This window comes from Dasypus novemcinctus, chromosome X (assembly GCF_030445035.2).
Source record: "Dasypus novemcinctus isolate mDasNov1 chromosome X, mDasNov1.1.hap2, whole genome shotgun sequence".
Classification (NCBI taxonomy): domain Eukaryota; kingdom Metazoa; phylum Chordata; class Mammalia; order Cingulata; family Dasypodidae; genus Dasypus; species Dasypus novemcinctus.
Genome location: NC_080704.1, coordinates 2,972,479 through 2,997,991, shown reverse-complemented (window position 1 = coordinate 2,997,991; position 25,513 = coordinate 2,972,479). Strand labels below are relative to the sequence as shown.

At 40.8% G+C, this 25,513-nt stretch overlaps 1 protein-coding gene across 2 annotated transcripts in view; it reads right to left on the bottom strand.

Annotated features, from left to right (window-relative positions):
* Positions 1-3,885: 3,885 nt before the first annotated feature.
* The window catches only part of LOC101434645 (arylsulfatase H), a 62,372-nt gene continuing 40,744 nt past the window's right edge, over positions 3,886-25,513 (bottom strand). For both annotated transcript variants that reach the window (XM_071212936.1, XM_058291612.2), the window contains exons 3-11: positions 23,645-23,794; positions 20,897-21,018; positions 17,523-17,648; positions 15,701-16,124; positions 14,083-14,219; positions 10,429-10,563; positions 8,077-8,239; positions 6,537-6,658; positions 3,886-4,972 (exon numbers count right to left, since the gene is read on the bottom strand). In XM_071212936.1, the coding sequence (XP_071069037.1) occupies positions 4,620-4,972; positions 6,537-6,658; positions 8,077-8,239; positions 10,429-10,563; positions 14,083-14,219; positions 15,701-16,124; positions 17,523-17,648; positions 20,897-21,018; positions 23,645-23,794 (1,732 nt within the window). In that variant the 3' untranslated portion in view covers positions 3,886-4,619. The remainder of the gene's footprint in view (positions 4,973-6,536; positions 6,659-8,076; positions 8,240-10,428; positions 10,564-14,082; positions 14,220-15,700; positions 16,125-17,522; positions 17,649-20,896; positions 21,019-23,644; positions 23,795-25,513) is intronic.

Sequence of the window (25,513 nt, the reverse complement as noted above, 5' to 3'; positions counted from 1 at the left end):
TGTATGTGCAATCATGATTTCCTGAACATACCAATCATTCAATTATATAACCAGCTTTATGTGTTCATCTAGATGCATAAAAACTAATGCATTATCAAAGCAAATGCTAAGTAGTAACTTGGGTATTTAAGCAAGAGTGAAATTGCTGCACAGGGAGTTGGGAGACTGACCTTGGCTCCTTATCTCTGCAGACATAATAAAGGTGAGTTTGCCTAACTCTCATGTTGAGGTTTTCTTCATGCCATCTCTCATTATCCATAAAGAATCTGCCTTGACATCTAACAATAGGGTGTTATCTCAGTGGAAGGAAGCCCACACAATAAATGACAAAATTTTTAACTCCCATCTTGGGTAGTTCTGCTATGTTCTCAGATAGAGGGACATGCATCTCTAGAGTACATAAGCAGTGCCTAATAAAAGGAAACAGACCAATATGTCTAGCTCTTAATATTAATGCATGCAACTACGAAACTTCTTTATGTAAAATTGAAACGTAGCCTAATAATTATTGCCTAAGAATTACCTCCTAAAAAACTCCTTGTTGCTCAAATGTGCCCTCTCTCTAAGCCAAACTCAGCACATAAACTTACTACCTTTCCCTCAGCATGGAACATGACTCCCAGGAATGAGCCTCCCTGGCACTGAGGGATTACTCCTAAGCAATACATTTGATAAAAGACCTTGACCAAAAGAGGGAAACATCAAATATGAAAGAGGTTTCATGGCTAAGAGATTTCAAAATGAGTTGGGAGGACATTCCAGAAGTTATACTTATGCATGTCTCAGGTGGTTCTCACTAACTGCCACAAACAGGGGTGCTCCTGAGGGCTCTAGAGTCCTCCAGACACTATAGTCAAGGCACAGAATTCCTTGCAATCATGCCCTGTTGGTGAGCCTTGCCTTGGAATACATGACAACCTATTTTCTCAGTGTAACAGAGCTAGACTCGTTGATAATTTTCCCACACATGATTCTTCTACCCCTTTTATTTGAGCTTATAATTAGCATGAAACTCATTAAATATGTGTCTCCATGACTTAAATCTTCAGTCTGTTCATATGCCCTGAATTTCAGCAGAGTGGTAGCCAACACCTGCTCTCCACATTATCAGACTTGCCCAACATAATATGCTGATGATGGACAGCCCCCATCCCAAAAAACAGAGAGAATCTACCAACTGCAAGCAAAACAGATGTTTCCATCTGCCCCTTAAGATCTAAGCCCTCTCTCAATCTGAGGCAGAGCAGGCATCACCATCCCAAAATCCTCAAGGTTGAGGGAGGAACAAACATAAGGTGGGGATGCAACCATGGACAAAGTAAACTTATTAATATTGAAGTACTGGAAGAACATGTAACATTGTTATAAAAATAGTGGTTACCAGAGGTTCTGAGGGGAGGAGGACATAATAAGTGGAACATAGGGCATTTTTAGGGTGTTATAACTAAGTGTAAACCACATTGTAAACTATAGACCTTGGTTAGAAATGATGCTTCAGTATTTGTTCATCAATTGTAACAGATCTACCACACAATTGTAAGATGTTATTAATTGGGGAAGATGGGAGAGGGGGAGGGGGTTGGGTATATGGGAATCCCTTATACTTCAACGTAATTTTTCTGTAATCTAAAGCTCTTAAAAAATGAAGTTTATTATATTAAGGGGAAAAAGAACAGCCCCAAGAATTCTACCCCTTATAAGCACACATCTTGACCCTGGTTTTCAAAGTCTATTCTAGGTGCCAGTATTACTCTTATCCATTTCTATGAGATCTTTATGTCTGAAAGACACTAAAAATATTTCAGGTATAGTGTGTTTTGCATTGCTTTTCTTTAAATTCTATTTTCAATTGTATATATCATATGTGTGTTTGTCATCCAAAGAGGTGCTGGTGCAAAATGCCAGAACTCTGTTGGCTTTTATAAAGGGCATTTATGTGGGGCAGAAGCTTTACAGTTACCAGGTCATAAAGCAGAAGTTACTTTCCTCACCAAAGTCTGTTGCCACATGGTGGAGCAAGATGGCTGCCAACATCTGCCAGGGTTCAGCCTTCCTCTTCCTCTTAAATCTTTGTGGTTCCAACTTCTTCCAATATCTGCTGAGCTGTAGGCTAGGACAAGTCTCATCTCTCTCCCAGGACTTATTCCTCTCTGGACTCAGCTTCTCTTTTCTCTCCACAAAGTCAGGTGGAGACTATCAGGCTCTCTCTCTTCCCAGGGTCCCTGCCATGTCTATGGAGCCATCTCTATTTCTCTGTGTTCTTCTCCTGTGTCTTTACTTCCCAGGGCTCCAGCTCAAAACTCCAACCTTCCTTTCCTGCAGTGCAGTTTCTCTGTGAGTCCCTGCCCACCAAGGAGTTGGGCACTCAATATCCCACTGATGTGGCCCAATCAAAGCCCAACCATTATTCAATCAAGTAAAAAATCCAATATGTGCAGAGGAACAAACCAATCTACAAATACAATTCAATATCTATTTTTTTGGAATTCACAAACAATATCAAACTGCTACAAGATGTCTGTGTCAAAATTTATATGATGAGGTCATTTGCATCTGAAAATTGCACATTCCACTCTATTCTCATCTTATATTTTAGCTGAATTTTGCATAGCTTATCTTTAATTCAAGTGAAACTTGGTTGGGAATGTGATGTTAAATGGTCTAAATTTTAAGAAACTATAACCTTTTGGTCCTTATTTTAAGAGAATTTTTTATTCAAAAATCACAAGTTGTTACTGAGATTTATAAAATGCCTATTACAAAGTGTATTAGCATGATCATAAGATTTCCACATGCCCTTTGCTCTTGAAGATTTAATATTTGCTGTTTGGCCATTGTCAGATGACTTACGAGATCTACCAAAGCATGCCATAAATTGTTATTTTTATCGCGTATGTTATAATATTTATTAAAGGAAGTCTATCCTTTGATTCTTAGATAAACCTAGTAATTTAGGGTCTTGGGAGACAAATATGTATTATTCTTTGTGCACTTTTGTGTATCTTGCATTTTCCTATGTCTTATATTACACTTCATTTTTCTGTTGGATTCAAATATATACATTCTATTTCTTCTCATCATTATAGCTTTACATGTATTTTTCACAAGGCCCAAATTCCTCAGTTTCTTTCCCCTCCCCCTGAAGAATGCAAGGATCCTAGAAGAAATTAGCTATGTATCCTCCTTCTTCCCTTAAGTGATATTATTTTCCATAATTTTATTTCATTGAACTTCTCCCTAAAGTAGACATTTAAAAATAAATTTAAATAAATAAATTTTTATCAAGTAGATGTTTGCTTCTACTTCTCCATGTTTTAATAATTGCTTTCTTTGCCATTTCACCTGACATCTCAGATTTTCTCTTTCTGGAATTGTTTCCCTTCACCTTTCAGAAATTCATTTAGTTCATTGAGTTCTTTTGCTGCATAGTGGTAAACTCTCCCCATTGTGTTTCTAAGTTTTAAAAAAATGTCACCATCATAATTGAATTACCCATTTAGACCTTTAATTCTAGGTTGAATGTTTTCTCTTGACAGTTTAAACAGATTATTCTATTGTCTTGTGGCTGTCACTGATTTTTAGAAGTTTGTTATTAGCTTAATCCTTATGATTTTGTAAGTAGCATCTTTTCTCTCTGATTAATCTGAAAATCTTTTCTTTGCCTTTTGTGGTCTGCAGCTTCATCATGAATCTGTAAGGTATGGACTTATTTTTATTTACTCTGTTTGTAATTATTTCCTGAGTGTGCTTCCAGAATACCTTTTATCAGTTCTGAAAACATTCATCCATTTTTCTGTTTTTCCTTAACATTGTCTCTTTCCCATTCTTCCCACTCTGTCCTTCAGGAATATAATTAGCTACAGTAGACAATAATTACAACAAGAATATTAATAAGAACATTTATTGAGTGCTCACTATACACTAGGTAATTCACAAGAATGAATGCAAATAATCCACACAGCTGGTCTGAGAAATAGACACTATTTTCCCACCGTTTTACACATGAGGAAACCAAGGTAGAGAGATTTCCCCCCAATCACATAGGTAGCAGGAAGCAGAGTCAAAAACTTTCATCCCAGACATTTTGTCCCAGGACCATTCATTTGCTAGACAGGAAGAGAAGCAAAGAAGAAAAGGGGGGAAATCAAGGAGTGAAAGTGTTTTATGAATGCTTCATAATCAAATGAAAAACTTACTGTGATTTCTTAAAAAAAAAAAATTGTGTGTCTGGGTTAAGGATCTGTAGGTAGAAGTTTCTAACACAACCTTGTTGAAGCAATCATACTGGAGATGCTGCTTCTGCAAGTCATCTTCTAGAATCCACAAATCCGCATGAATCGTTAGATGGTCACCTTAATCTGTCCTTTACCTGGGATTCAGACATGATTTTGTAAAAAGTTAATACAGTGAATGCTCCATTTAAGGTTCACTGTTGTGCCGATCAACTTTCATTTCATTGAGTGCCTCAACATGACTTGGAGTAACAACTTAAGTTTGAATAAAAATAAGTGGTTGAAGTTACCCTTTTTATCCCAAACGGCATTAATGAGTCAGCTGACACTTGCTCTTTTGACCACTGTAATGGTGCCTTTGTGGTTGGTAACAAGTAGCCCCTGTAGTCATGGAGCATCTTCCTTGTCACACCCACAGAAGGGGAAAGACCCACAACATGGCTGCAGCCAAGGTTTCCAAATGGTGTTGAACACAGAGAACTGCTGTGGGACAGGTGTTATTGTCTTACGATGTTCTCTCAGAGCTCTCTCGATTTTCTTTATCACTGAGTCAAATAACGCTTCATTGTCAGTGTTGAGCAGTCGGGCTTCTGCAGGGTCTCTTGAGATGTCAAAGAGCAGTGGAGGATCATGGAAGTCCACATCCCCAGAACACGAGCACAACACACTGCTGTAGCAGGCATCAGCACCCGCTGGGTGGAATTTTGGAGTTACGTAATGGACCTTCCAAACGGTTGCACCTGGAAAACAGGGGTCTATCTTAGAGCCAAATTCATTGCTATTTTAAAACTCTGACCATTCAAAATATTTCTCCCAAACACTTTCCCTCACATTCAATGATCTTCTTCTGCACGGAATTATATAGCAATGGTGGCATTTATTCAAATTTTAGAACATTGCACAGTTTCATTCCAAACGTGAAGAATTTTCTTAACTTATCATAAGAAATTTTGGAGACAATAGCGCCTACCTAAATGACCACCACAATCATACAAATTGTAATTAAAAACGTGATTTGAAAACATGATTTGACTTGGCATAAGCAAGGTGGGAAAATTATATAAGGCTAAATACCATTCTCTGATCTGAAATTGGCAAGGGTCATTAGGCAAGATTCACTATTCCTTGTTCTCTCTCTCTCTCTCTCTCTCTCTCTCTCTCTCTCTCTCTCTCTCTCTCTCTCTCCCCCCCTTCCTCCTCTTTCCTTCCTCTCCCTCCCTTTCTTCCTTCCTTTTTAAAATATGAAATGGTTAGCAATTCTATCTCCTGAGGTCAATTTTAGGTAGTAAGCATCATGAGCATTTCCCAGGCTGTGGTCAACACAGAAGTCTGCTGTCTGGATCTTGTGAAAATTTTGCTTTCCTAATAAATTCGAACTAAAACACCTGTTTGGATCTTTTACCTTTTTTTTGTCTTTCCCCTACCATCCTCCATGGAGTACAAGTGATTCTTAGAGAAAGAGTAAACATTTTGCATCAATGGAATGAATAGCACAAAGATAAGACTATTATTTTAGGAATGGCAAACTGGAAATAGGCAAAGAGCCATGGTTCCAGTGTGACCCAGTCTCAGAAAGTTTTATTATGTGAAAAAATAAAACAAATTCTGTCTAACCCTGTGTAGTCAGATTTGGAAGGCTTTTGTTGTTTGGTCAACTGTTTTCTTTTGTAACTTACAGTTGAACATGTTCCTAAATGGTACAGAATTTGAAAGAAAGAGTTATGGGTTTTTTGTTTGTTTGTGCTGTTTATGTTTTACTTGGAAGACTCATCTACATAAACATCGAGACTGCATCATGCCATAGAAAATTGGTCACATGGGGGGAAATCCATGTTTTTCCTGCAAATCAAGTCACATCCAATCAAGTAATAATTCCTAAACATTATCCAATGTCTCTGAAAGATCTTTCTTTACAGACATGAGTGAATCAAAATCATATGTTAATTTTTATTTGTTTGCATGAAACCTATTGTGTAAAAGTGGGGCAGAGACCTTCAACAGCAATTTTTTAAAGGAAGGTGGAATAAGTAACAGCTGTGTGAGTTAGACCAGAGAGTTTATGATTTGTGGCGTGGCTATTTCAAGTCTGTCAGTCTCTCTCACATGCATGCAAACAAGGTTACACACACACCCATTCCCAAAACCCTAGTATAGCCACAATGTCTAGTAAAGCAACTTTCTAAAGGAGAAGAATCATCATGGCTGGCTGTTGTTTGCGTGAGAGATAACTTCCCCCAAGAGAAATGGGAGACGTGGCTGTGTCGTTATGGTGTTCTCCTTCATGTCCACCATCATCCTACTCACAGTCCTTCTGATGCCACCTCACTGAGTGCAAGTAGACGCCGCAGTAGTGGAAGAGAAACTCATGGTCAGAGTGGGAGACCCTGCCTTCCAGCAAGGGCATCAGGTTCCGGCCATCAATTATTCTTAGGAGAGAGGTGGGATGCAGAAAATGGGGAGAAAAGCCTAGATTAGTCATGCATTTTATAACCGAAGAGGGAAAAAGAAGAGAAGGAAATGGGGACGAGAAAGAGGTGGTGAAGGAAGAGGTGGAGGATAACAAAGTGGTAAAGAGGAGAGGGAGAAGGAGGTGAAGGTGGAGGTAGAGGAGGTGGAGGAGGTGTGGGAAGAGGTGGAGAGAGAGGAGAAAGTTAGGAGGAGGAGAAGGTAGAGATGGAGAAGTTGAATGAGGAGGAGGAGGTGGAGGAGGAGGAGATGAAGGAGAAGGTGGAGGAGAAAGAGAGAGTGAGGAGGAGAAGGTGGAGATGGAGGAGAAGGTGGAGGAGGAAGAGGAAGTGGAGGAGGTGGGGGAGGAGAAGATAGAGAGGGAAGGAGAAGGAGGAGATGGAGGAGAAGGTGGAGGAGGTGGGGGAGGAGAAGGTGGAAGAGGAAGGACAAGGAAGAGATGGAAGAGAAGGTGGAGGAGGAGGAGAGAGTGGGGAGGAGGAGAAAGTGGAGATGGAGGAAAAGGTGGAGGAGGAAGAGGAGGTGGGAGAAGAGAAGGTGGAGGGGGGAGGAGAAGGTGGAGAAGGAGGAGACAGTGAGGAGAAGAAGAAAGTGGAGATAGAGGAGAAGGTGGAGGAAGAGGAAAAGGTGGAGGAGAAGGAGAAGGTAGAGGAGGTAGGGGAGAAGAAGGTGGAAGGGGAGGAGAAGGTGGAGAATATGTCAAGAAAGTGGAGGAGAAGGAAGTGAAAGAAGCAGAGGTAGAAATGATTTTTATAAAATTATTACACATTTTTACTCATTTTATAACAACAAAAAGGAAATGACACATTTTCCAAGATTATGGGAGATGTGAAACACTGGAAATAGTCTAATATCTTGGAAGACAACATAAATTAATGTCATGAATTGAAGAAATTCAGTCCTTTACACTCATTCGATTCAAGTAAAACTTCCCAGCAGAGGAGTAAAAAGCACCACAGGTAGGTACATCGAGCCATGAAAGCAGATAATGTGTTTTTCCATTGTAAAACCCATATATAGAAAGTGTGATAAGATACAGTGTAAGCCATCATACATAAATTTACTCATTCTTGCTCTTATTCATAAATTCATCTAATGTGCTAAAGGGGAGGAATATAAAAATGATTGAGGTGCCATTCCCACCATAAGGCCAGGCACTTGTACACAGGACTAATATGAGGGAGAGAGTAAATGTGATGTAAGATGAAAACAGTCAAAATATTCCACCATGTGCCAAGGGGAGAGAAATGTTGCCTGGCCATATGGGCAGAATATTGGTAATTAACTCGCAAACTGGATACACACATAAAATTATCTATTGCATCCGCATGTGTGCCAAATACCCCTCCCTAGATCAGAGGCAGCCCACTCTCCATACCTGTCCTGAAGCAGGATCCCACCACCTATATAAGACAATGTCGGGTAAATATCCATGAGGCTCGTCGGCTCGTCGATCACCTTCCCCGGCTCCAGGACTGTCGGCCACCGGAATATGCCAGGGACACGGATTCCCCCTTCCAAGCCCCCCATTCCTTTGCCACCTAAAACCGAAGATGAAAACCATCGCTGGAGTAAACTCAACCACATCGTTCTCTGCCACGTTGAATCTAGGTGCAACTTTTCTCCATACTTGCTATATTCAAACCCATAGGCTATATTTGGGAGGAGAGATGCAAGTACCTGAGAAGTGAAAACATGCCTTCCTGAAGCTAAAACACTAGTTGTGAGGTTCTCATGTACAAGTGACACATCAATCATAGGGAATAAAATCTAAGAGCGGTCATAAGAAGCTATGCCAATGACATGTCAATGAAGACTACAGAATTTCAATATCATGAGAAGAAATGAGACAATCCCTTAAGCCACCAAGTCTTCCTTGAAACTAGACTGGCTCTAAAGGATGGGCTCGACAAACTCAGGAAGTTTGACCTTATCCAATGATCTCCCCGATAAGGGAAGGAAGAGGGAATTAGCTGGGCTGGTAAATGGTGCAGCGATAACGAAAGTGTTGAGAATCACTTCTTAGGCAAAGGCCATCTTGGGTGGTTCCAGCACAAATCTGAGATGAAGACGGAGCTGGAGGACAAGTCCTGAGTCAGAGGCATTCAGAGAAGAATAGAATACCGCAAGTCAAGGTCATACTTTAAAAACAGTCTCTCTAGGGAAAAAAAGAACATACAACTATTCCACAAAGAATGACTATGAGAAATTCATTGAACGTCTTCCACGTGCTTATCCTTCTTACTGGCATTACGAATTACAAAGAAAATCCCAGAAAGTGTCTCTCTAGTAGAAAACGAGGGCAAGTCCCAATTCCAGACTTCACATTGTCCAAAGTCTCCCCACTTTTAAAAGTATCATAGTAATGAAAAACTGACAAGCTCCTGGAAACAAATCCATATTTTTTATGCCCACGAGCAACAAACAATCAAACAAACTTGGAGCTTCTCAATAACCGGAAAATGTGTGAGCATGAAACAGAACTAATTTCTTAACCAGGATGTCTAGTTCATTGATGAGGTATGGGAATCAGACTAGTGAGCTGTTACCTGCCCCAAAGGGAATGGCTACTCCCAAGAAATACGGCATATCTCTTCAGATTTGAGGAGCAGACATTATTTAGGATGGAGTTTACACACAAACACCCAGGCAGTGTCACTGTTACAATAACCCATTTCATTGCACAGCATATGCTGAGTGATTTCATTTTATTACCCACCTTTTCAGCTAGGCTTAGCAGCATTTTGCAGCTATTTAATCTTTCCTAATGAGGAATATTATGACAAAACAGAGAAGACGCACACATTTAGAAGCTCACCTCTCTGTCAATCCCCATATTATATATGTATTATGTTACATATCATATAATATGGATACATATTATAGATGTATGTGTCTACATTATATATGTGAGCTATTATATACATACTGTTATATACATAATGTATATTATACACATGTATACATATATATATAGTTTATACACTATTTTTTAATGTGTAAGGAAGTCTAAATGCTCTGACTTTTAGAGTGATGACTACTTTGATGTCCTTTTAGATTTTGGGGGTGGAGGGATAGCAAACACTAAATTCTTTTTAAAATGTTCTCTTGCGTGGCTCTGCCCTGCTAAAATCCTAAGAGCATATATAATTGACTCATCAAGGAGGACATCAGAGGAGGTCAAGAGAATACACTGGAAATGAGGAACAAGGCTTTCATTCATTAAAAGAAATGACTCTTTCCTGAACAATGCAACACTTTCAAAAGAGAGTGATAACACAATTTACTTACTAAATTTTAAAAAATCTGAATCCAGGTGTTCACGTGATTATGATTTAACATCCGTGGATCTTATCTCAGGGCAATTTTACCTTCTGAGGGGACTTGGCATTGCCTGGAGGTATTTTCAGTCACCACAATTGGAAGAGGGGGTGCTCCTGGCAGAGTGGGTGGACCCCAGGGACACCCTATAGTGTCCACCCCTAAGAATCACCCAGCGCTCTATCCTGATGTACCTAGACAAGCTCTCCTGGTCCAAACGTGTGTTTAAAACTGTTGGAAATTGCCCCAGAAGTTCCAGTGTTTTGCTTTCTTTTAAATTTTCATCCAGCCTCATAAAGGAGGATCACTCACACACGTTCAAGTCTCCAAAACAACGAAAGCCCAAGCTATGCCATCTAAGTAGAGAGGGCACTGATTTTAAGCCAAAAAGGGTCTTTTCGCTACCTACCTCTGTAGATCCCATTCCAGCCACCGGTCTGAGCCGCCCCGTCCTGAGATTCCAGGCTGCCTCCGTTGTCCGAGGTGAAGTAGACCAAAGTGTGGTTAGTCAGACACTCTTGTTCCAGGGCTTCGACGATCTTGCCTGGTGAAGGTCAGAAGCAAGAAACCTTTCATGTGGACAACTAGCATTTGCTTACGTGAGGTCACCACTGCCCACAATTCAAATAGCCCATTCAAAGAGGGTCCAGCTGTGAAAATTAACTTATGAAACCCACTGAATAGACTGGGGGAGTGTGTAAACTACAGTGTAAACTATCATCCATGTGGTGCAGCAGTGCTCCAAAATGTATTCACCAAATGCAATGAATGTGAATGATGAAAGAGGTTGTTGATGTGGGAGGAGTGGGGTGAGGGGGGTGGGAGGTATATGGGGACCTCTTATGCTTTTTAATATAACATTTTGTGTGATCTATGTATCTTCTTTAAAAAAAAGGCAATAAAAATAAATTTTAAAAAAAGAATCTGGAAAAATAAACTATGAGAGTCATTATTTGGGCCCCAATTGGACAAAAATAAACCATTTCTTCAATTACAATGGCTACATTAGCCTTATTTCAAGTACAATGACTACAAAGCTTACTCTCGTCATTGACTGTGGATATTGTATATATTTGGCTTTATATACTTTCTAAATTTTAATAAATGCTACTCTGAAGGAAAGACACTCTTATTTTTTAAAATAAAATGATCAGTGAAATTGGAAAAAAAAAAGCATGTCAGGGAGCTGATGTGGCTCAATTAGTTGGGCACCTGCCTCCCACATGGGAGTTCTCAAGTTTAGTTCCTGGTGCCTCCTAAAGAAGAGGAGCAGATGCAATGAGCAGATATAGTGAACAGACAAGGAGTGGAAACAATGAGCAGACAGACAAGGAAGCCATCTTGCGGGTTGGGGGGAAATGTCTTTTTTAAAAGTACATCTGGGGAAGCGGACTTGTCCCAATGGATAGGGCACCCGCCTACCTCATGGGAGGTCTGCGGTTCAAACCCCGGACCTCCCTGACCCGTGTGGGGCTGGCCCATGCGTAGTGCTGATGCGTGCAAGGAGTGCCCTGCCACGCAGGGGTGTCACCCACTTAGGGGAGCCCCATGCGCAAGGAGTGCGCCCCGTAAGGAGAGCCACCCAGCACTAAAAAAGTGCAGCCTGCCCAGAAATGGCGCCACACACCCAAAGAGCTGACACAACAAGATGACGCAACAAAAAGAAACACAGATTCCCAGGCCGCTGACAACAACAGAAGCTGACAAAGAAGAAAACACAGCAAATAGACACAGAGAGCTGACAACTAGGGGAAGGGGAGAAATAAATAAAAAATAAATCTTAAAAAAAACTAATTCTTTGAAAAAAAGAACATATGCAGAACACATGGGAAAAATACAACCGGAATGACCTATGGCCTGTGTTTAGCAGTAATAATATAATATTCTTGCATCTATTCCAAAGATGTATTGTGCTGATACTGAGGCAGTATGGAAAAAGTGAGCCAAATGTACACTATGGACATGGTAACAATCAGATGATATCTTACCTGTAACAAATGTTCCACCACAGTGTGGTGTATATATGGAGGGGTGTTGTTTGGGAATTCTGCACATGTGCATGATTGTTTTATAAGTTTGCAACTTCTGTCATTAAAAAAATATATTTAAAAAATAATAATAGGGTGGGTTGGGGAGAAACACACCAAATGTAAGGTAAGGACTAAGATTAGAAGTACGATTTTAACAATATTCTTTCATAATTTGTAACAAACATTTCATGATAATGCAAGGTGTTGGTGGAGGGTCGATGTATGGGACCCCTGTATTAAATTATGCATGTCTGCCTTGTAAATCTACAACTTTTACTATACACTTATTGTTTATGTATGTTCATATATAAATGAGATAAAGATAATAATATTAGGGAGGTTTGGGGGGAAATACTTTGTTTAGTAGTAATATTTTGACGATGCTCTTTAATCATTAGTTAAAAAGGTTTAACAATAATGTAGGGGGTTGGTGGTAGGGTGAGTTATGGGAGTCCTGTGTGATGTTATATATGTTTGCTTTGTAAGTGCACAACTATTACTATACACTTATTGTTTACGTATGTTTGTGTGTGGGTGATATATTTCAATAAATCAACTTTTTTTAAAAAGTGGATCTGCAGGAATAAAAAGCAGTCATCACATCCTGCAGAGAGCAGCAGCCTCTTATTTTAGGAATCCAGGGTTCCCTGGTGCCATCTTGAGTCTGTATCAAAATAGAAGGCTATTTTTGTTGTTTGAGTTGTAACAATAACATTCAGTTACACTTAGCAGGCATTGCAGGTAGACGCTGATACATCTTCAAGGGGACAAAGCGTTTTGAAAAAAATTCAAGTAGAAAGTTGAGCAAGCCAAATTCCAAACCATGCCAGTTTGATTTCCAATTTCTTTTGGACATTTTCAGGTCAGCAGGAAACACTGCCCTGGGATTCCCTGGGCACCCTGCAAATCTTACCTTCCAGTCAACACATATCCCTCGTGCTGGAATCTCATCCCTGTTTATTCATTGTTTAAAAGTGATTTGTTTGAGAAGCCGGGCTAGCCATTTCTTAGAAAAGCTGCCACTCTAAGTTAAGATTTGTGTTATTATTTCATTCTATTTTTGTGGTGACCCATGAGTTTGTAGCATAAAAGGTGATAAAGGCTTTCTGACAAGAGCATAATTAAATGATCAGTTTGTGATAGATCTAGCTAGAGTAATAACTATATCAATATATATCAAAGGAATAAAATAGCTACAAAAACATTGTTTCATTTGGAAACGTATAGAATGTGTGTATGGAATGTATAAATATGGGAAGGTATGTGTGTGTGGGATTGCAGATGGCAACGGGATAATCATGAGTCTCGCCAAAGATACATGGAAAGAGGCCAATAAGGAAAGGTGATTAAAATATTTTTTAAAAGCACAAAGTTCCTTTGAATGGAAAGGTTAGATCGATATTGAACTTAAGATTTCAGTAATTCTATCCATGTTTTTTTTTAATTATTTATTTATTTTTTTTAATTACATTATGAAAAATATGAGGTCCCATTCAACCCCACCGCCCCCACCCCCCACTCCCCCCACAGCAACACTCTCTCCCATCATCATGACACATCCATTGCACCTGGTAAGTGCATCTCTGAGCATCACTGCACCCCATAGTCAATGGTCCACATCCTAGCCCAGACTCTCTCACGTTCCATCCAGTGGGTCCTGGGGGGATCTATAATGTCCCGTAATTGTCCGTGAAGCACTATTGGGGCTTATTTTTCAGTAACGGCAATACTGGGATCCACCATGCTTTTCACAGCAAAACTTCATTAATATTGAAAGCGAGTTTTTCAAGAAAATGACTACTTTTATTTTAAAGATGGGAAAACCTAGACTCATAAATTGTGACTGTTATTCTGGTTGTATTCACTGGTACTGCTCAACCCAGAGCTAGTTTTTTTAATTCAATTCAGTGAAAAAACACTTACCAGCATTTGCCCATGATATACAGGGCTGGATGACATGTCAGACATTGAAGAGATTTGCTTTTCTCTAGCCCTTGAATCTCATACAAAAAGCTAGGTTACGAAATACTCACCTACCATCCAATCCATTTCTTCAACATTATCCCCATATAAGCCGTATTTGCTGTGTCCAAAGAACTTCTTCTTGGTGATAAGTGGTGTGTGGACATGCAAAAAGGAAACAAACAGAAGGAAAGGTCCACCTTTATACCTATGGGTAGAAAATCAATTGCATTATCCATCAAGGCAATTCCTCCACTTTGATTTCATTCTGCACGTCTTGAAAGAACTTGGAAAAACTAATGGAGATTTTTTTCATGCTTTAGTAAATAATGCATACCACAACAAGACTCTATATTGGAAGGAGATTCTCACAATAACTGAGAATATGTTTTAGCAATAAAATAGTGTAGTCAATCTTTGACTCTCTAGTATCCAGCTTAGCATCTGACATAAGCAGCGGTTTAATAAATCTTCCAATCTTTGTTGAATGAATAAAGTCACGTAAAAATGAAACAAGAATTCTCATTACCCATTGTACTCTCTTGGACATAAAAAAAGAAGAAGTGTATCCTAAGTGTAGGCTTACTTCTCCTTCATCTGAGGCTTCAGATCCTCCCCTTTCACCATCCTTGTGTTTCTCAGTAAAAGAAGCCCTGATATTTAACTAAATCCAAGATTGCCCAGAACACAGATTACATTTCTCAGCCTCCATTACATCTAGAAAAGTCCAACCAAGGGTGTAGGATAAATAAAACTGCACTATGCCGTTTCTAGAGAGGGTTCTTTCTTATTCCTTCTTCCTCTTCCTTCTTGCTGCTTAGAACATAACTAAATGGCCGGAGCCTCGGCATCTACTTGGAGCCATGAGGCTACTACCATGGGATGGCTGATAACAAGGTAGAAGGAGCTAAAGTGCATCTGAGGCCTGCCTACTGTCAAAGAGAAATAAGTTTCTCTCCTTTGTGTCATGTTGTTTGAGTTTGACATTTTTATGTTTCCTGTAGCCATCTTATAAACCCATTCATTCACAACAGCATTTAAAAAGAGGAAGGAGACAGAGTTGAGTTATGTTCTCTCAAACATAGCATAAGCAACTTTGGCAGTGAGAGGCATGTGAAAAATGGGGTGCTGCTATCTACTCATTAACTCCCTGGAATTATGCTGTCACTTTTTCTACCCACTCCTCCTTCTGAGAATAGAAAAGCAAGATCAATGAGAGTCCACTCTGACAATTTTAATGGGTTTTCAATACTTAATTGGGAAGGAACAGTCATAGAAAGATGAGAGCTCAGTACATTCGTGTGTGTGTGGCTTGGGTTAAACTTACAAGACTTAAAACTAGATATCTGCAGATACAGAGCCACTTCCAAGTAGTTCAAAGAGCAAGAAGCGTCTAAGGCAAATCAAAAGCCAGACAAATTCCAAAGAGTCAACCAACTCAGATATGAATCTGCATTAGAACAATATAGATTAAAATTCTAGCTTTAAAAAACAGAAGTGTATAAAATAGACTTCTTTGCTTGTCCAGTGTTCAGTTTTGAAATTCAACTCTCTATTTCATTTTATCTCAGGCAGGGGACTCAAGTATGTCATAAATATTTCAAACAAAGTGGCCCAAGAGGTACCCAACTGCTCTGAAATAGAAACGACATTCCTGCCCAGGAAATCAGCGCAGAAATGACTGATTACCTTTCAATAAACGAAAGCGCCTCCCTCAGCATGAGGGAAGAGACTCTTTCCTCCTTCATCGGCTGTTGAACAATCTCATGGTTCCTCATGAGGATGCAATTCCAACGCCGGGTAAACCCATAACTGGAGTACCAGGCTGTGAAAAACAAGAAGACGAGGAGAGCAAAGGAGACGATGACCTTCCAGGGCACTGAGAACCAGCCGGCGTATCTGGGGATGTAAAGGAGCAGGGGGAAGAGGGCAGCAGCAGCCGTGGAGATCCAGAGCTTGGCCCTCAGCCAGCGGTGCAGTTCAGGTGTCTTCGAAGGCTGGCAGTCACTGATGAGGCCAAAGGGAACGCCGTAGAAGTAGTCGAAGCCGTGGTTGAGAGGGTGGTGGCAGTGATCATCTCGAGAGGCGTGACTCAAGCCCTGGTGCCATTTTCCTGGGAGACAAGACAAAATCAGGCTGTCATGGCACTCACAGAACCAGTTCCCAGAATTTCAGCCTCACTGGGTAAAAGTTCAGTACAGCTCCAACTCTTGGGCTGCTATTGTATCACCAATCACCTCCCTGGGAAATGCCAAGGAGTCTCCTAAATCACAGAAGAGGAGGCTCACGTTATATCCAGAAGAAACCATTTGTTTGGGGCTTTTACATCCAGCTCTGTGATTTAAGATGGTTTGGATATCTGGAACCAGCGAGAAAGCCAGAATCTGCACATTGGTTCATCTGTTGTCAACTAAACCACGAACTTACAAAGTGTACTTGGGGCACTGGCTATTGTTATCCAAGCGACTTCTGCCCTTTTCTTTCTGTCCTGCTGAAAAGTGTCTGAAATTCTGTACACAGAGCCGCTCTGCAAGGGCCCTAAGCTAAGGATGGCAATCTAGCCCTGCAAAGTCCATCACCAACCAAAGGATTCTCAGGGTGGGAAAAATCCCTTTTATTGAACACAAACTATCCATCAATTACCCCTACGCTTTATTTACATACATTATTGTATGGAATCCTTTCCAAATCCTTTGTTACCAATGAGAAATTCACTGTCTGGGTTTATTAACGTGCCCACAGTCACGTTAAGAGTGGTAGAGCTGGGCATGAATCCAGGTTTGCTTGTGAAAGTGTTAAGATGCTTTCAAGGATCTCCGTTCACAGGATGCTACTGGGAATTAGACGGGAATAAACGGTTTATTCATCAAATGTGGAAGACGCTCCAGCAAAGTTATGCATTGTTTTTAACTGAGGGCATCCCACTACATTTAATATTCTTACAATTCACATTGAGAATCACCCCTGCCCTGTGAAAATGGTTGCAGCAAGCAGATATCATTGCCCGAAATTACTGAACCACAGAATCTCTTTTTAGAGGAATGACAGAATGGGCCAGGATTTTACAGAATATGCTTGCTTGATCCTATGTTGCATTTTATTTTCACACCTCCCCCCCATGGTACAGAATATCATATGATCTAAATAATTGACTATTAATTGCTTCAATTTCACAAACTATTAATGTAAAGAGTTCCGGATGCAGGAGAACTTCATTAAAAATTCACTGGTTCTGTTCATGCTGTCCCAAAAGTATATCTCGTTACAAAATATTCCATTTCGCTGGCAAAAACAGTTAAGCGTGTCCACTTTTCATGGTTTTCCCAGTACCATGGGCTCCATACTCAAAGCCCTCAACCATTCTGGGATAAATCCCTTGTCCCTGCGTCTGACCCCAAAGTTAAATCACCTGGAATTTATTCCACCAACCACCCGGGAAATGCTGAGTCTCCACGAGAGCACACTGAGTCTGCACTGTCCTATTTCTACTTGCAGATTTCTGCCGGCCTACCTATGAGTCCAGTGCGGTAGCCACGGTGCTGCAGGAGCTTGGCAAAAGTCGTTTCGTTGGCAGGGAGACCAGCTGACCCGCCGAGCCAGGTGAGGGCTCGGTTCAGATTGAAGGAAGATGCCATTCCTAAATGGACAGAAGTCAACGGATTAGTGTCTCTTAATGACAGTCTCTACCGGTTCCCATTCAGGGCTGATATTCTTGGAATTCTCTCTTGTGTGGCTGTACCATTTCCTTCTTTCCTAAATTTCCACTGATTTTCCTGGCTCTATTTCCTGGACCCTCTTCTTCTTGATTGAATGCTATTTCCTTGGGTAATTAGAGTTCCCAGATTAAATGCATCCTACTTGACCCAAAAAAGGGCAGGTTTGTGGAGGGAAGTGGTACAATTCCTTTTGCATTTTCTGTGGATTTGCACTGCTGGGTGACCTGAGAAACCTGGAGATTAAAAGAAATGTGCATGAAAAATGCAAACAAAGATGTATGGATTGAAAGAGAAGGAAAGGCAAGTTGTTATTTCACGAGTCCACTATGGAAGAGAACCCATTTGTTTAACCGAAGTAGTAGAATATTATCTTGGTATTCAATTCTTTTTTCTGGAATTTTTGAAAAGTAGAAAGAATTAAACTCAATTATTTGTCCCACATTTTTTGGAAAATTACTTATGAATATGCCTTGATTATGGTGTGCCCATCAATGATTTAATTGTTTTTGTTAATTTCAATAAGTGGTATTCTACCATAGTTGATATTTATAATTTCATCAAATTATAAATGCCATTGACTTTTCTTAAAACAAACACAGTTCCATATCTCTACAATCTCTTCATACACAGTACTATATTATTTGGAGACTATTTTTTTGGAAACCAGATATGTTGAGCAAAATTGAGAACACTGACTTATGAAAGAAGTCCTTTGAGCAGCAGAAGTAGATGACCATAAATCAATGTTCATGTGATGGGAAGTTACAATGTTTATTTACTCTTGGGCTGCATGTAATTCAAATTAACCTGATTGGTTTCCTTCCCAGGCTTTATCAGATGTAGAAGCTACCGCTTAGAAGAATGAAAGCTCATAGAGAAAAAATTATCGTTGAAAAATAAATGGTGGGGGTGGAGATATTAAAATTATAACAAGAATATGTAAGAACTAAAAAGAGCAAAATAGTCTAGGGCAATTTCATGTAGAGAAATAGGGGCCTCATTGTATTTTAAACGGGTTTAAAAATTGATATTCAGAGTTTCTTTTGGGGGTGATGGAAAAGTGTTGGTAATGGAGGGAGTTGATGGTAGCCTAACAATTTGGACATTTAACAGCACTGAATTATATATTTGAATGTGGTTAAAGAGGAAATTTTAGGTTGTATGCGTGTTACTAGACTAATTTTTTTAAAACATAGCACTGTACAATACAGTGAAACCTAGTTTCAACTACGAACTCTAGTTAATAAGATAGGTATGACAATGTTGTTTTACCAACTGTAGCAGAGATACTAAATTAATGCCAAGTGTTGAGATGGAAAACTGAGTGTGATGAGGAGGGATATGTGAGAACTCAGTATCTTCTGTATGATTTGTCCATAACCTATAACTTCTCTAACAAAAATAAATGAAGGGAAGCGGACTTGGCTCAGTGGTTAGGGCATCCGTCTACCACATGGGAGGTCCGCGGTTCAAACCCCGGGCCTCCTTGACCCGTGTGGAGCTGGCCCACATGCAGTGCTGATGTGCGCAAGGAGTGCCCTGCCACGCAGGGGTGTCCCCCGCGTAGGGAAGCCCCACGAGCAAGGAGTATGCCCCAGAAGGAGAGCTGCCCAGCGCGAAAGAAAGTGCAGCCTGCCCAGGAATGGCGCCGCCCACACGGAGAGCTAACACAACAAGATGACACAACAAAAAGAAACACAGATTCCCGGTGCCGCTGATAAGGATAGAAGCGGTCACAGAAGAACACAGCAAATGGACACAGAGAGCAGACAAGGGGGGACGGAGAAGGGGATAGAAATAAATAAAAAATAAATCTTTAAAAAATAAACAAAATAAATGAAAAGGAAATGGGAAAAACAGATACCACCTCACATCCTCTAAGATAGTTACAAGCAAAGAATGACCAGGGAGCAGGTATAGCTCAGTGGTTGAGTGCTTGTTTTGCATGTAGGAGGTCCTGGGTTCAATCCCTGGTACCTCCCGAAATAAAAGGCAATGACAAGCCTTAGCAAGAATTTGGAGAAATTGGAACCACGCACATTGCTGGTGGGAAGGTCAAATGGTGCATCTGCTTTGGAAAATAATTAGGCAACCTCCTCAACAAGTTAAAACACCGACTTACCATATTTACCAGCATCGAACTGCTAAGTATAATCCCAAGAGAACTGAAAACACACGTCCATCAAAAAATTGGTGCACAAATTTTCCCAGCAGCATTATCCACAATTGCCAACAAAAGTGAAAACAGTGCAAACGTCCATCAACTGATGAGTGGATTTTTAAAATGTCATACAGTAGACTCTTATCTGTCCGTAAAAAGGGAAAAAGTATTGATCCATGCTACAACATGGCTGAAACTTTCAAATATTATGCTCCGTGAAAGAAACCAAACACAAAAGGCCATGTATTGCATGATTCCATGTATATGAAATGTTCCAATTAGGCAAATCCATAGAGACTGGAAATAGAATGGGAAGTGACTATTAATGGGCCTGGGACTTCTTTTTAACGTGATGAAAATGTTCTGGGAATTATATAGTGTTGATGGTTATCCAACTCTGTTATCCACTAAATTGCAAACATTAAAAGGGTGGATTGTATGGCATATGAATTATAGATCAACAAAGCTGTTACAATAAATGAAAAAACTGATGTTCATAATGTTGATTCCAAGCTTAGGTATAAATATTAAATGGTAGCCAAGTTACTCAATATTTACAGGCCTAAATATTTTAATTGTGTGTGTGAATACAAGATTATGTTCCAACTCTCATTTATGTTGTATTTTCTTAACACGCATTTTCTCAATGGCTCCTTCCACTTTTCCAATCTACCCAGGGACTCGTTTGGCTTGCATTTCTTAGAAATTCTACGTGGTCTCTGATAGCTTGAAGACTCTCACCACATTTGCTCTATCATTAAGAAACTGCTTCCCAAAGCCCAAACCTGGCCACTGTGTACGTACACAGGTGAGCAGCTTGGGGACACCTGGCGAGCAGAAAACCTGTATAAGCTTCCCAGCTACAGCAACACAAGCCCTGCTTGAATTTACATTCATTCAGAGTACCTTAAGCAAACTTTTCGGACTGCTTATGAAGAGTTGCAAAAACAAATCACGAGAAAGCATTTTCATCAGAGAAAAATACCGTTGCAGGACAGTTTGCCTTACCTGATCGAATTGGATACCTGCCAGTCAGGAAGGCAGCCCTGCTAGGGCTGCACATAGAGGCGGCTGCCAGGTGTTGGGTGAGCATCACACCTTCCCTGGCCAGACGGTCGATATTAGGTGTGCTGTGGACCGAATTAAAATCCAGTGGGTGAGCTTCTAATTCCAAATTGTCCTAGAACCTAAAATTCACCCTTTCAATCTTTCTTGTTTTTTGTAAAGTTTGTAAAACACATGCTTTATCTTCCCCAGTGTACTTATAGTGATTTACAATCAATGTGGAAACTGTGAGACACTGAATCCTTCTCTTCTTCAATGTATTACAGTTACATGTAAATGGAAAGTAGAGTGCAAAACAATATATCTTCAGGAAAAAAAATATTACAAACTAATAAAGGCCATCAAGTATAATTTAAATGATTACTAAACTGAGTAAATATGCATCTCAATATCTTACCATGACCCTAAAATGAATGAGTAAATAAAATAAATAAAAACCTTAAAGTATTTTCTGTAATACAATCTAGCTTTTTATAACCAAATTTTAAGTTTTTATAACTTTCTGTCACCAAATTGTGACATTTTAGAGTTTATCAATTTATTCATGCCATAGAGAAAAAAATTTGGAGATAAAGATGTCCAAAATACTACACAAAATATTTGAACGCCTATAGAAGAGAGGCACCCTGAATTGCTTTGCTTCCGCAGGAGTCAGAGCACACCAATACTAATCTCACACCAATGACTCGTTCCTTTCACAGTCACATGGAAGGATGATGATGGAGGGTTTTCCATACCCCACTCTGAGACACCCATGTGTGGGCACAATATCACAAGAGGTGAGACAAGTGGCTGCCAGTGGGTGACAAATTAGGAGAACAAACCTCCTTCCTTAGACTTGACTCCCATGGAGAGGAGAGGGCAACACCTCAACTCCCGGCTAAATGCCCTGAAAAAGACCAGCTCTTTTCAATCTTCAAGTGCACATTTAAAACATAGGATTTCACCGACACAGTGCTGTGTAAATTCAAGTTAAAAAGACACGTAGACTTTCACATCAGCAGGATTTGTTTGGCAATGCGTAGAGATAAAGGAGGTCTCTGGGTACCAAAGGCTTTGGAAAGAATTCAAGGAATGCATTTAAAAACTCTACATTAATGTGGTATATCCATAAAAGGGAATATTATTCAGATGTATGAAAGATACATGCTACAATGTGGATGAACCGCAAACACATCAGGCACAGTGAAAAAAGTTGGACACAAAAGGACCACTTAGTACATGATTCCACTTATCTGAAATATCAGAATAGTTAAATCCATAAAGACAGAAAGTAGGAAAGCAGATTAGTGGTTAACAGGAACTATGGGGAAAGGTCGAGATATGGAGGGACTGCTAATTGGCATAGGGTTTCTATTTGCCGTGGTGGAAATGTTCTGGAATTAGTTAGTGATGATGTTTGCACAACATCGTGGATGTACTAAATACTACTGAATTTTACAATTTAAAATGGTTATGTGGTGCCTTTTGGGGATTTTTGGTTTTGTTTTGGCTTTTCTTAGGAGGTACCAGGAGTTGAACCCAGGACCCCGTATATGGGAAGCAGGCATTCAATCACTGAGCTAGGACTACTCTCCAATGGTGCGTTTTATGTTTTGTGAATTTTGCCTCAATAAAAACAAAATTTTTGTTTCTGACATTTTGCAGATGGCCTAGTGCGGTCACCCCTCGGGCTGAAGTGTGGTTTGCTGGCCTGGCAGGGGAGCGGCCGCGGTAGGCCTAATTCCGCTGCCCCCATAATAGGGTGGCTGGTCGGACTCACCGCCACCCCTGAAGGAAGCTCGGCATGGGCGCAGAGTGCCCTCGGGTCTCCCCTTCTCGGCAGCCATGCTTCCGCGGCCGCCCCTCCTCCCAGATGGCACCACCCGATGCCTTGTGGGGCGGCACCCTTCTTCTTCCTTCTCCCTGCGCAGGCGCAGGGCAGAAAATTCCAGCCCGCCCTTTTCCCTCCCCCGACAGCAGCAACAGCCAGGCGTGGGCGGGAAACTCAAGTCTGCCCTCCACCCCAGCAACAGCAGCCACCAATCCCTAAACCCTGCCCCTTCCCCCAGCAACAGCGACAGCCAATCCCTAACCACCACCCGTCCCCCGTCCAGTACCGCCCACTGACCTTTCGCCGGCAACCAATCAGAACAGGGCGTGGCTTCAACCAATCAGCCTTCCCCAGCCCCTATAAAACTGTTGCCTCTCCCTCAATAAAGTGGACTTGCCTGTTTACCTCGTCTCCGCGGTAGTTCTTCTGCCGTGCGCCCTCCAGTCCTGAGAGCCCCCGACAAGGGCCTGGCCTCCCTTGTCCCCGGTTCGTCGCCTGCTTCTCCGGGCGACCCCTTCGTCGCCGGCTTCGCCGGGCGACCCCTTCGTCGCCGGCTTCGCCGGGCGACCCCGTCAGCCAAACCGCGCAACCCCTGTGAGACCGATCCCTCGTCTGCTGCCGGACCGACCCCTCGTCCCAAGTGGGACCGACCCCTCGTCCCAAGCAGGACCGACCCCTCGTCCAGAGCTGGACCGACCCCTCGTCCGCAGCCAGACCCCACCTCTACCGACCGAATAAGCCGCCGCAGCCTAGTGTGACCCCTATTGATATAATAGATAATTGGTTTCTGACTGATTCCTTGCTACAATGTCAAAGATGAGGATGAGGCAACTTGGGGTGCTAGCCATGCAGGTGGATGGTGTGTCATCTGTCTTTACCTCATTGTGTTATTACCGTAGCAGGACAAATCTCCCACCCCCAGGTCATCCGCCATCAGCAGAACAATATTGGGTCTGGAGTTTCTTGTCATGACAGCTCCATTTTCATTCCCGAGCAGCCACCACAGGATTACTGACAGCCAACAGTTCCTGAAAGTATTTTGGGGGGTTTGGGGGAGGCAGAAGAGAAGAAGGTATCGATTAACATTTACATTTTAGACAGTTTCATATACGAATGAATTGGGGAGCGGTGTAGTTCAGTGGTTGTGTGCCTCCTCCCAAAGTACAAGGTCCTGGGTTTAATCCCCAGAACTTCCTCAATAAAAACATACAAATAATGGCATTCTTTACAAATTTTCACTGTAGATCATATCTGAGTTGGCTTACTCAGAAACCATAGTTTCTCTAAAAAAGTAATTTTATGTTACTGTAATATCATATTTTACAAACCGATTATCATGAGTTGAATAGTGTTCTCCCAAAATCCGTGTCCACTTGAAACCTTATTTGGAAAAAAGGTCTTTACAGAGCTAATTCGTGAAGGATCTTGAGATGAAATCATTTTGGATTTAGCATGGGCTCTAAATCCAATGGCTGGTGTCTTCATAAGACAAAGGAAAGGGATAGTTGACATGGAGATATAGAAGAGAAGGTCATGTGAAGCTGGAGGTAGAGATTGAGGTGGTGGAGCCACGCAACAAGGTATACCAGGAGTCCCCAGAAGGTGGAGCTCCCAGAAGGAGCACAGTTCTGCTAACATCTTTGTTTCAGTTCAGCAAAACTGAATTTGAACTTCTGCTCTCCAGAACCATTAGCGAACAAAGTTCTGCTTTGGAAGTCAACCAGTTTGTGTTAATTATGGCAGCTCCAGGAAACTCATACCCTGATTTCACATGCTTTATGACAACTTACTCTCAGAAAAACTCTTCAAGCAGCTGTAATGATATCAGACTCTTTATAAATAGTCTGGCAGTGGTCAAAGTTGTATGTAAAGTTCCAATCATTTGCTTTATTCATATACAACTGTAAACACAGTGAAAAATCAAAGTAGGCAGGTTTGATTTTTTAAGTTTAATTGCACTTTTTGAAGCCATGTTATAACCTTGGACTCTTGCTCCAAGGCATACAGATAAGAAAGTAGCAAATGAACCAATTTCCTAGGAAATTGATTCCAGAATGCCATGATGGCAAACTAGACTCTGGAGTAGAATGCAAATATGCAAAGAGACTTATTCTTTTATCTTCATTGAGAAAATAAGTCTATAGAAGACCTCACACCTGGGGACACTCAATTGCCAGATTAATAATAATAATAACAAGAGTAATAATAATAATGTAAATTCTTTTTAACACCTGAAAAAGGAAATATAATATTTTGTAAAATATTCTACCAAAATTTAGACTGTAAAGTACCCATATGTAAGTGGCCAATTCTATAATGTGCTGAAAAAAAATCCAACAACTCTTGATGGATGATTGTCACTAGAGGCTGGCAACCAACCTTCCTTCTGGCAGGATGCTGTTTCTGCCACCCACAATCCATCCCATCAATTACAAGCCCTATTAATTCTACCTCAAAAGTGATATTGTAAATCTATTTGTGCCCATCCATCTTCAATGTAAATCTATTTGTGCCCATCCATCTTCACTCTCATCGCGGGAGCCCAGGAAACTGTCTACCCCTTCTTTCACTTGTACACTTCAAATCTTTCTAAATGGCTTGGACTTCCCCACTTTCGCACCTGCAAAAGGCACCCAAGAAGGGAGACCCTATAAAAATTCACCTGTTTTTATAATACTTCCTAAAGAAGTCCAATGGCTTCCCAATTTGGGGGGATTAAATGTCCAAACCTGACCTTTCTGATAAAA